The sequence below is a fragment of the Octopus sinensis genome, linkage group LG12 (assembly GCF_006345805.1).
Source record: "Octopus sinensis linkage group LG12, ASM634580v1, whole genome shotgun sequence".
NCBI classification, from domain to species: domain Eukaryota; kingdom Metazoa; phylum Mollusca; class Cephalopoda; order Octopoda; family Octopodidae; genus Octopus; species Octopus sinensis.
In genome coordinates this window covers 6,087,226-6,100,321 of record NC_043008.1, presented here as the reverse complement: position 1 = coordinate 6,100,321, position 13,096 = coordinate 6,087,226, and the positions used below count along the sequence as shown (strand labels likewise).

At 34.6% G+C, this 13,096-nt stretch overlaps 1 protein-coding gene across 1 annotated transcript in view; it reads left to right on the top strand.

Moving 5' to 3' along the window:
• Positions 1–13,096, top strand: part of LOC115217811 (hemicentin-1) — a 342,388-nt gene that overhangs the window by 196,773 nt on the left and 132,519 nt on the right. The window contains exon 7 of the mRNA XM_036508071.1: positions 5,939–5,974. Coding sequence (XP_036363964.1) covers positions 5,939–5,974 — 36 coding nt within the window. The remainder of the gene's footprint in view (positions 1–5,938; positions 5,975–13,096) is intronic.

Genomic DNA, 13,096 nt, shown 5'->3' with positions numbered 1-13,096 from the left:
CCATCCTATTCTCAGGTCAAGGCATAGAATGTAACCCCAAATATCAGCAGTGATGGTGCCACATAAAAAGCGCTGGGTGCAATGTAAAAAACACCCAGATGTAGATAACTTCCAAAAACCTCCTGCAGTACTAGTAGGGTGGAGCAGTGCTGGTTTGAAACAAACTCTACAGATATGGAAGTGCTATCAATTAGCCAAATGTAGTCAATATCCATGCAGAGCAATGAAATCATTCTGCATGCCCTTATTCAGTGTCCAAGCAATGCTGATCTGTAGAGTTTTGTCCAGTAGTTGTTGGTGTATGTTGGATAGATATGGCTATTAACCCCATCACTTATGAAAATCAAATCTCCACTTTTCCTTGGTCAGCAACAGTAAGCAGTTTCCCACTGGCTACATCATCATCATCATCATCATCATCGTTTAACGTCCGTTTACCATGCTAGCATGGGTTGGATGGTTCAACCAGGGTCTGGGAAGCCAGAAGGCTGCACCAGGCTCCAGTTTGATCTGGCAGTGTTTCTACAGCTGGATGCCTTTCCTAATGCCAACCACTCCGTGAGTGTAGTGGGTGCTTTTTACGTGCCACCAGCACAGGTGCCAGGCGAGGCTGGCAACAGCCATGATCGGTTTGTGCTTTTTACGTGCCACCGGCACGGCTACAGTGAAAGAGATTGTGTAATGGACATGATTGTAAAGACTTGAAGACAGACACTTTCCTCTTTGGCCGGTTGAACCCTCATCAACTGTTTTAAGTTTTACTTGCAAAGAAAGGTGAGAGTGTAGTCAGAGGTGCTTTCACCCATCCTCCAGTGATTTTTTGCAGAAGATGGATAAGAGTGACATATATGGCCCATGTGAAAATGCCTGTTATAAGCATGCATTTGTAGACTGAGAAATAGCTGAGTGGCATATTTCTAGGATTAATAAAATGAAGTATGAGTCTTAGTTCTAAGGTCGATTTAATTCCACTGATGCCTGCCTTCAGAATTACTGGCCTTGCAACTAAATTAGACACCATTATTATTATTATCATTATTATTATTATCATTATTATTATTATTATTATTATTGTAACACCTGCCATGAAATCAGTCACACCAAACTTGCCAGGAAATAAATGAGCCCCATAAAACTTCCACAACATGAGTTAATGTTATTTTGTAACATTAAGGACCCCCATTAACACTAGCCTCGCTATTAAGAAGGTACAGTTCGACTCTCATTGAGTAAGTTTTAAATACAACTCAGGAAACTTAGTAGGAACTATTAGACTTCACACACACACACATATATACACATATACATAATATAGGATCTATAATGGCTAGAATGTTTAAGCCATAACTGACAAGAATTGTTATTCAAGAAATACTATTCTATTAGTAAAGATGACAAAGAAACATTTGGCTGGTTCCGAATAAAATCCAAAGAGAATCATTCCGCAGCCCCGGATTTAATTATTCTGCTCAAGAATCCTATTAAATTTTGTCTTGTCAATCAAGAGCGATGAGATTATTCTTTAAAGCTCAGCTCAGACTATATTTTCTGCCTGCATTTGTTATTTACTTTCATTAATATTAGTTTTCATTCTTAATGAGTGTTGCTGCAATAGCTTGATTACTTTTGATCGTTATTTTCTTTTCTTGGTTTTTCTTCTTTTTAAGCCAGCTGAAAGATATAATTTTTGTACGTGACCTAACTAAAATGAGGCTTTAAATGTCTTGCAACAGCCAGACTGACTGAAAGTCCATTTGGCAAAATATTCAAATAAATATATTTCAGTGCTGCTTCGCTTTTTCTACTTTATTTTATTTCCATTTTCTTGCTAACCGTTCCTTTTTCACTTCTATTCTAATCGGATTTCCACAAGTTTCATTCACTGCTGAGCTATTACCTGCCATTCCAATTAATGGATTCTACAAAACTCTATTTGTTGCCAAATACTTCAACACAGATTTGAAATTCTGCATTGATTCACAAGTCTTCTTTGTTTATTTGTTTTTCTCTTGTTGTTGTTCTTGTTATTTTTTCCCCACCCCCACTGCTCCCACGGCTCTCCATCACTTTATCTTGATAATTAAGTATGTATCAAGTAGCTAGCATAACTTATATAACAAGCATCAAATGTAAAGTATTTTAATTATCTATAAAGCTTACTTGTAACACCAATATAATTTAGATATTCTTATTTGTAAGGAATAAAACTAATCAGATATGTTGGCAAGATGCTTATACATACTGGCATAATGTTAAATGGTTCATTTTCTACCATAATATAAATAAAATTTTTTTTTCATCTCCCAAGATTTTTTGCAAATTGGATAAAATTCCTGCTAAACTGTGTCAGAGAGTAAGTGTATTGCAAGTTTTGCTCACACACACTGTCTCAAAATAGTTTCTATATACATATTTTGTGTGTGTGTGTGTGTGTAGAGGCAGTGTGATTTGGGAGCTGAATTTTTTCCGACCCTCAGTACTCTAAGTTCAGTCTTAATTCTAGGGCTGATTTCTAGGTAGCTGTTCCAAAAGTATAACAACCAGGGCATGCATAGAGTAGAAAAGGTTCGTGTAGCTATTACCTTTACTGGTTTACAAAGGCCTTTTCCTTCCAAGTGAAGAGTAGATTGTATGATGCTTGTGTTCAGACTACAGCATGGTAGTAAGACATGGGGCTTGAATGCAGAATATTTGGAAAGGCCAGAAAGAAGTGATGCAAGATACATAGCAATGAAGAAGATCCAACTTCCCATGGCATGATGTGAAGGTAGTAAAAAAGGTAAAGACCCCTTCAGTCATGAATGACCAGGAGATTGCACCTAGGAAGTTCCCTTCTAAGGCACAAGTCCAGGCAAGGTTGTTTATAGGAGACCAGCAGCTCCCCATGAATCACTATGCATATGGCATAGTGATTAAGAGCATGGGCTATTAACCCCAAGATTCCAAGTTCAATTCCAGGTGACCTGATATATATAGGTGCATGAGTGGTTATGTGGTAAGTAGCTTGCTTACCAACCACATGGTTCTGGGTTCAGTCCCACCACATGGCACCTCGGGCAAGTGTCTTGTACTATAGCCTTGGGCCAACCAAAGCCTTGTGAGTGGATTTGATGAACGGAAACTGAAGGAAGCCCGTCGTGTGTGTGGGTGGGTGGGTGGTTGTTTTTGTGTTACTGTGTTTGTTCCCCCACCATCGCTTGACAACTGATGGTGGTGTGTTTATGTCCCCCTAACTTAGCAGTTCGGCAAAAGAGACCGATAGAAAAAGTACTAGGCTTACAAAGAATAAGTCGGGGGTGGGGGGCGATTTGTTCAACAAAACGCAGTGCTCCAGCATGGTCACAATCAAATGACCGAAACAAATAAAGGAACACAAGAATGTGCGTGTGTACGTGTGTGTGTGTATTGGCAGATACATATGTACATAGACACACTCATGCCACAACAAAATGAAAGAAATGTGCTGACATTGCCGAAATTAAAATCCTTATCAATTAATTGATTGGTTGTTTCATTAGGACTGGAAGAGGTAAAACGCAATCACCATTATTTGCAGAAAGTTGAACCTTAATGGAAAGATTTGCCATAACATCCTGAGTATTGATTTCATGAAATACATTATCCATCCCCCTCGCTCACACCTACCGTACACAAGAAGAAAATACCAACAAAAACACGATGTGTACAACAGAAACAGCGAACTTGCTTTCATATTTGCTGCGAGATTGATAGCATCTTTAACAGTGATTGACATATTTTCTGTCGCCCTAATGTTTCTACATTGACTCTTGCCAACATAGAATATAACTGTATTCTTAGAAGATGTGGCAGAGAAAATTTAAAAGTACATTGTCCAATCAGCATTATTTTCTTCCCTATGGTTCACTAAATTTCTTCGGTTACTGGAGATACCAACTGTGAAATCAATACACTAACTGCTTCACTAGAAAGCAAGACACATGACTGATCAATTTGGCAAGTAAATTCAGAAAGTGAAAACAGCTATCAAAAACTAATACACTTTTATTTATGGGTATTTTCTTCATTTTATATAACTACGTATTGGTCAATTGTATTTTTTCTCTCTCAATAAACTGGCCTGACCACAGAAGTATGGGAAATAGTGTAACATTATTGCTTTTTGCTGTGGATTTTGAGCCATTTTAAAGAAACCATCAGTCATTTGTCTCATGAATTGAAAATTTAGATCAGAATTTCTTGTTGAAAAAGAATTAAAACAATTTAAAATACATTTTCACTCTGATTTCATTAATAATTGATTTGCATAGTGAGAGTTTTTCACATTTATATACTTATATCTCTTCTTGTGTCAGATCTTTAAATGGTATTATTTGTTCATTATTATATATTTAGTTCTATGGAACATTGCAATGACACAATGAAATCTCAATTGATTCATATATATAATGGTATTGGCTGCTTTCTTTCTTCTAATATCAGTATATATCCAATTTCTTTACTATAAAAAAAAAGACATTGTCTTTAATGAAACACAAATCAAATTAAAATATATAATACACAACTTGTTACCATACCAACTTGATCTGCTGAGATAGTTTCATGGTTGAAACGATGTTTTCCCAAATAACTGGAAATCAGAATTAAACATCTCAAAATCCACTTTAAACCTCAGTTTAAACTCAAAGTTTATTCTATCTTGTTTCATATTTTACAAAATAGAGTCAAAACCCTACACACTTAATAGAATATCCCTTCAGTGACTTAACTAGAGTTGATTTATTCTATCTGATTGGTCAACAGGCAACATAAGAAGGTACTGTTTCTTGCTGTTTATAGCTGAACCTCACTAGAATTAACAGTTCAAAATCTATTTTGTGTAGAGTCTGCCAAGCCATTAGGTTTTGCCAGTTACTTGTGGACGCCAGGTATTGCAATAAAAAATGAAACAGTTTGTAAATAACATTGATTCATAAAGATAAACAAGACTACTTTGGCCCTTATATTTATCTACATCATTATCTTAACAGCATGCATTCACTGCACTATTTAGTGCAGCTCTGTGCACTTCATGCAGTATTTTGTTGTGGAGTTGGACTTTCGACTTGAAACTATTCAGTGCTTAGTCATGCTATTTTCTGCAAATTGCGCTGGAGTGGCTGTGTGGTAAGTAGCTTGCTTACCAACCACATAGTTCCAGGTTCAGTCCCACTGCATGGCACCCTAGGCAACTGTCTTCTACTATAGTCTCAGGCCCAACCAAAGCTTTGTGAGTGGATTTGATAGACAGAAACTGAAAGAAGAAGTATATATATATATATATATATATATTTATATACATATATGTATGTATATGTTTGTGTGTCTGTGTTTGTCTCCCCAACATCGCTAGACAACCAATGCTGGTGTGTTTACGTCCCTGTCACTTAGCGGTTCAGCAAGTGAGACCAATAAAATAAGTACTAGGCTTACAAAGAATAAATCCTGGGGTCAATTTGCTCGACTAAAGTTGGTGTTCCAGCATGGCCACAGTCAAATGACTGAAACAAATAAAAGAATAAAAGAATATAAATCTTGGTGATTTTGTTGTATATTCCTCTGTTTTTAAGCATTCTCCGAGTGGCCCCTCATCGTGACACTTGTTTCTCATTTCAGTCCCCTTGTAACCATTACAGTCGTCTTTTATTCCAGATCTTCATATTTAGATAACTTCTGCCTTTCTATTCTACATTATTATCTGTCGAGGCAGATACTTTGATTAGGAAGCAATTATCGTTTCCTGTTGGTTCTTGACAAAATTATTTAACTAATTAATTTTGCTCTCCCTGTCTGTGTGGGTTGTTTTATCCCACAACGGGGCCATTTTCTCATTCTCAGAGATATTAATACAGTTAAAGCTGTACAAAAAGACAGATCATGTAATCTGTAGACTTCAAGGTTTCCTCTTTCTTTAATTTAGGACAAGAAAATGGTTCTTCTTTCCTCAGCAAGCTAGGTAGGTGTTGTCTCTGGTTCTTTTACAATCTTATTAAACCTTATACGTCCCTATTAAATATTTTAACTCTAAGTTTTCCTCTCATCCTCATATCTTCCCATTGTTTTCTTTACTATTGTGTCTAGTCTACTTTTTGCTATGGCCTCCCTTACTTTTTCTTCAGGTGCTTCTTTTATTGTTTGCCTCAATGTTGTCTATTGTATTCTCTACTCAAGAATTTCTCAGTTTCTTTTGCTATTGGCGTTTCTTTGATTTCCACTTATTTTCACCTAATTCTTGATAAAAGTATTTGGTTCAAAATATTCAAAGACGGTTTCTATGCTATTCATTTTTATTATATTACTGTAGTATTTGTCTCTCTCTCTCTTTTTTTTTCCCTTTACATCATTTATATCTTTAAGGAAATGCTTTCGGTAAGGATTAAAGAATAATTTAACTCTTATTTTTGTATGTTTTAATTGTTGTTGCTGTTGTTTGTTGTTTCGGTATTTACTTTTGAGTGGGTATTTCTAAGGGACTATCCATTTTTTTTTTTTGTAACTTAATTTATCAATAACTAAAGTAATATGTGTTAGGTGATATTTTCCAACATCATCATCATCATCCATTTTCCATGCTGGCATGGGTTGGATGGTTTGACAGGAGCTGACAAGCTGGAGAGTTGCACCAGGCTCCTCAAATGTCTGTTTTGGCAGGGCTTTCACACTTGGATGCCCTTCCTAATAGCAGCCGCATTACAGAGTGTATTCGGTGCTTTTTTACAAGGCACCAGCACCAGTGATTTATATGTGGAACCATGGCAGGTGCTTTTCACATGGCACCAGCACAGGTGCTCTTCATGAGGCACTGGCACGGCTGTGTTTTACGTGGCACCAGCACAGGTGCTTTTTATGTGGCACCAGCAAGAATGATTTTATATGGTACCAGCACAAGTGTTTTTATGTGGCACCAGCTCGGGTGCTTTTTTGCGTGACACCAGCAAGGGGGCATTTTACATGGCTCCAGCACAGGTGCTTTTTATGTGGTACCAGCACAGGAGCTTGCAAAACAAGTACCTCTCAGTTGAGAAAGGGAATGCAACTGAGAGAGTTGGAGAGAAAGATAGAGAAACAGTCAAAGTAAGAGAGAGGGGGGGATCTGCCCACAGGAAACAGTGGGAGTAGTATAAGTAGTGCAGTGAGGATAGAGAAAGAGATTAGAAGATACCTGTTTATTACCAAAAGTGTTTGGTTATTTGAAGTTACTGGACTGAGTCATTCAAAGACAATTGTTTTACCATGTGACTTCCCATAGGTACCATCCAATGGGATTTACTTGTAACTGGTATCAGGATTGTCTTTCTTCTGATTATTATTATAATCAAGGTTGAAACTGCAATTCCTGATTGTCTTCTCAGCAAAATTTTTAATTAAATTAAAAATATTTCTGAATTATCCATCCTTTAAAAAAAACAGTTTATTTGACTCTGCCGACATAGTACTTAGTAGTCTAACCTCCAATGGCATAACGCTTGAAATATCTTATAACACCATTTAACAGTTAAAAATTTGTGAAATTAAACCAAAGCTGAAGATTCAAAAACCATTTTCTAATTAACAAATAAACAACAGGAATGACAAGGAATCAATAAATGTCACAAACTGAAACTGAGGAGTAAAAATGGAATCATAAAATGGCTTGTAAAATCATAGCACAAAATATATTTCAAATCTTGTTTTGCTTTCCTGTCCATGATACCAGATGAGATAACCTGATATTGTCGGCTTCTTAATTCCAAGTTAACTCAAGTTATTTCTTATTCTTCACTGCTAATTTCTTAAATAAAATTCCTGCACACCTCAGCTGAAACAGTGATACATGTTAATGGATATATCTTTCACTAAATGCAATTATATTGATGGCAATAAATAAATTATTTGTCTCTTTCATCCATAAAACTGATTTATCATTTTGAAAATTAAACACCGTCTATACTAAAATTGTAATGCCATCATCATCATTATCATCAGCATCAGTATCTTTTACAAGTTGGACTGATGATGGTATTGGACTGAACTGTCCTTGCTGTCAGTCAGTCATCCAGTAAATGAGTAAATGAATCATATATTGCTTTTCCATTCTAAGATGGAATTATCAATCATTACCAAAGTTATTATCAAGTTGTCATAGAATCATTCAAAGACGTTTTCTTATCTTATATTTTCACACATTAGTTTTGCTATTCTAATAACATAGGAAATATGTTTTATTGAAATAAGTTCTTCAGTTATTATAATGGATGTATTTACTGTTAGATTCTTTCAGTAGGACAAATGTGAACGATGGCTATTTTCATTAATTAAGATTTCAGTGAAAAGCAAACCAATATTGAAATATGTCAGAAGCTGACCAATCATGCAGACTGGCATTTTGTCTTTTCTCAATTTATTGACAGATCCATTTTGATGACACAGAAGCATTGAAGCGTATCAGTGAGAGATCTAGAATAGAACAACGTCCTTATCTGTCAGTGGAATCTCAGGTTTGGAGAGGAAAGGAAATATCTAGCACTCAGATTCAGATTTTGGTTTCAGAATCAGTTAACACGGGAGCTTCTATATGATCGCTTGACCTACTAAAAAATAATAGCCAGATTTCCCTAAAAGTGCATATTGAAATATGGAAGGATATATTGGGCAAAAAGATGGGTGATCATTGTTATTACTAATATTATTATTTTAGTGTCTTTGTCTGAAATCTTTCATCACACATCTTGTGACCTCGTCAGCAAATCTCTGTCCCACATGTCTCCTCCTGCCCTGTTTAGTCTATTCTGGACTAATAGAACAACACAGAATAGACTAGACAGGACAGTTGAGAGACACATGAGATAGCAGGTCACTGAAGAAATCACAGGATGTGTGATAAAAGATTTCAGACAAAAGACACTCAAATAAGAAAAATAATAATAATAAAGCTGAAGTGGAGAATGAGTTATGTAATGCATGTATTTATTTGGCAAAAATAAAAATGACCATATAGGCACAGGAGTGGCTGTGTGGTAAGTTGCTTGATTACCAACCACATGGTTTCAGGTTCAGTCCCACTGTGAGTCACCTTGGGCAAGTGTCTTCTACTTTAGCCATGAGCCGAACAAAGCCTTGTGAGTGGATTTGGTAGATGGAAACTGAAAGAAGCCCATCATATATATGTGTGTGTGTTTGTCCCCACCCACCACCAGTTGACAACCAATGTTGGTGTGTTTACATCCCTGTAACTTAGCAGTTCAACAAAAAGAGACTAATATAATAAGTACTAGGCTTACAAAGAATAAGTCCTGGGGTCGATTTGTTCGACTAAAGGCAGTGCTCCAGCATAGCCACAGTCAAATGACAGAAACAAGTAAAAAGAAAAAGAATCACGAAATATAACAAGTCAAAGAATGGTAAATTTTTGCACAGACTCACAGAGATTTACATACATGACTTATTAACAGGAACCAGCACCATAGAACTTAGATTTACAAATAAAGAGCAGGCTTTCGTCCTAACTCCAAGCTAAACTGAAATACAAATCATATCAATAGAATTGAACCACAAGGACATGTTGCATGTTGAATGAAGGAATCTAGTCTCAATCATTAAATCACTTATCAGTGTGTTTGTTTTAGGAGGTCTCCCTACTTAAGAAAATCAGTCACTGGTTTCTGAAAATAGTAATAATGGTTTGTTTTCAATGGCAGTCTGAACACATTGTTCAACTCTCTGCACTGCTATAAATGGAATTCATTTTAATATAGCAAATTAACAAAGAAGATTTAATTGGAATTTTGTCAGATTTCTTTTCTGCCAGTTTGTGTTTGACTGTTTTTTTCAATTTATGATTTTAGAATTTAAAAGACCTCTTGGTATATTTAAACAAAATAATATAAGCAAGATCAATAGAAGACTCGTTAAAAATTTTAACTTAGAACTTGACATAACATGTTTTACATTTCTATTGAAAATGCTTAAATGTTTTTTTTAAATTTCACTTCTGTTCTGATTGATTTAGTTTCTTTTTAGTTTTATAAATGACGTTTTATCTCTTTTCGTGTATTATTATTAAAGAAGCTTGTATATATTATTGTTGTGCCTTGCTGACTGTTATAAGATGTCTAAGTATTCTTGAAACCGTTGAATTTTATGAAGTGTCTCTTTTTTTTAAATAAGCCATTAATCCATAAAGCTGATTTTAAAGTAATAAGGAATATAAGCATATCTTAGCAACTCAAATAAGATATCAGTGATCAGACCAGACTCCTGCTGCTCATAGCAGTAAGCAATATTTTATAACAAGACCGACTTACTAACATGGTGGACAGAACTATCAAAAGTTAAATGGATTTGCCACATGGGCAGTACAAGGCAGCTGACATTACAGGAATTGTCAACTTCTCAGACAGTTGCCTAAAATTATATTTATTTATCAGTTATAAGTGGTTTATCAGCAAAGACTTATTGAAACCAAAATTATGGATTAATGGCTAAGAATACCCTATCAATGGGGCTCATAGTATCTAGAGACAAATCCTAACAAACTTGTATTTCAGTTAAGGTTGTCAATGATTACTTTCATCTCATATTGACAATACACAATTATCTCAAACCTACTGTTAAATTTTGTTGCAATATGACAACTTCACTCTAAATAAGCAGTTCCGTATACATATATATATATATATATATATATATATGTGTGTGTGTGTGTGTGTGTGTGTGTGTATAATTTAATGAACACAATGTATGTTTTTATGTGCAACTATTAGTTTCATGTGCTAAGAGCATGCCACACCATGTTTTTTAACATGTCTGGTGTCCTAGCACAATCATTGGGCACTGCCCACATAGTATAACAAACTAAAAATGAGATGATAAGATGGGGGTAAAAAGCAAGGAAATGTGCAAAAGAAGTAGATATAAATGGTGGAAGATTGAAGAAAATGAAAGAGAAGATAGAAAAAAGCTAAAGTGTAGAATTCAAGTTATTTCCCCTTAGACTGTAAATTATAAGGCTGAAAAGATAATGACTTAGAGTTTGTGGTGCAGTTATTCAATCCAAAGTGGTTGGCACTTTTCAATTTGTCAACAAGAATTTAACCATATGCTTACAACTACTGAAAATTTCAGTAGTGAGAGTCCTTAGATCTAAGCTCTTTCGGCTATACAGACCACCAAACCCCCAGAAACAGCTGCTGAATTTGTAATACTCTTCCACCACCCCGTTACTTCTCTTTATCATTTGTACTCTGTGTAAGTTGGACCTTTTTATATGTATACATATATACATTTTTTTGTATTTCCTGTATTTAATATAGGGATCTGTCTAATTTGCTTATCCCTACATCTACTTCTAAACCTGCTCAAATTTAAATCTCTTGAGAACTACTAAGTGTATCATATATGAGGAATATCTGGATTTCATCTATATTTATTTATGGATATCATATATAAATGTATTTATGCATAACCACATATATATATATATATATATATATATATATATATATATATACACACACAAAATTATGTTACATTTTTAATCTTCAGTTTTTTTAAAATATACTAAGCCACTGATTTTAATTGATTAATATCAATTTCTATCCTTATTATTTAATTATATATATGTATGTATATTCATGCATATATATATATATATATCAATAAATGGAGTTTAACGCAAGTGTAATTCAAATTCTTTTACTTCTGACACATGTTTCAAAGATTTCACTGATATTATTCCAAAGTATAAATGTTGTAAAGCAATGTAAACTTCTCTTCAGGGAAGTGAAGAAATGAAACTCGTCAATAAGACATTTTAACAGAAAATGATGGATATATAGAGTGACTAACTGAATGCTATTAATATTGTTTGAAAAAACGTTATATGATATAATGTCAGAGGTAGCCTATAGAAAGAGGAGGGATAAATTAAAGAACTAAATAAATGAGAAGTATATGACTAGATGTATATTAAATAAAATCTTATAGAATAGGAAAAATATTTTTTCCGTGTTAATTGTTAACAAGGGAAAAATGTATGCATCTATTTATATATATATATATATATATATATATATATATATATATATGTGTGTGGAGTCATATTTGCGGAAAATAGAAATAAACAGTCTTTGACTGCTATTTCTGATTTTTCGGTATGTGGCTAAGCAACCTGTTGCTTGCCTCTTTTTATTCATACATATACACATACATATGTGTATGTATATATGTGTATGTATGTATTTGTGTATATATATATATGTATATATGTGTATGTATGTATTTGTGTATATATATATATGTATATATGTGTATATATATATATGTGTATATATGTGTATATATATATGTATTTGTGTATATATGTGTGTGTGTGTGTGTGTGTGTGTGTGTGTGTGTGTATGTATACTCACACATATTTTTGTGTGTGTGTGTGTGTGTGTATGTATATCTTTGGTTTCTCCTTAACTTCTGTGTTTGTTCCAATCATTCTTATTTATCACTTGTGCCATTATTTGTGCTGCTTTGTCTCTTTGTCTGGTTCCAATTCTTTGCTGTAAAAGGTCAGGATTTTTCAAAGTGTTTTTCTATTTCAATCCATCCATCCAATGAAATGCTCTGATAGAGACTCTTATAATAATTACAACAAAAGACACTTGGCATATCAATAACTTATTTACTCTGTTTAGTGTTCAACTATCGGAGGCTCTTGTTACTCCATTACAGCCTCATTCTATATTTAGCCCACTTCATACATTGCCTTGTAATAACATGGTTGTTTAACATAGTTGCAACATTGTGTCCTAATTCATTTTGTAATGTGTCAAGCATTGTAGGGCGGTGAGCTGACAGAAACGTTAGCACACCGGGCGAAATGCTTAGCGGTATTTCTTCTGTCTTTATGTTCTCTGTTCAAATTGTGCCGAGGTCAACTCTGCCTTTCTTCCTTTCGGGGGTTGATAAATTAAGTACCAGTCACATACTGGGGTTGATCTAATCGACTGGCATTAAACTTTTGGAAGAAAGTGAGCAAATATGTGCATGAACATGGACAAAAAAAATTGAGAAAAGGGAGAAAATGTTACACGATTACAAGGATAAG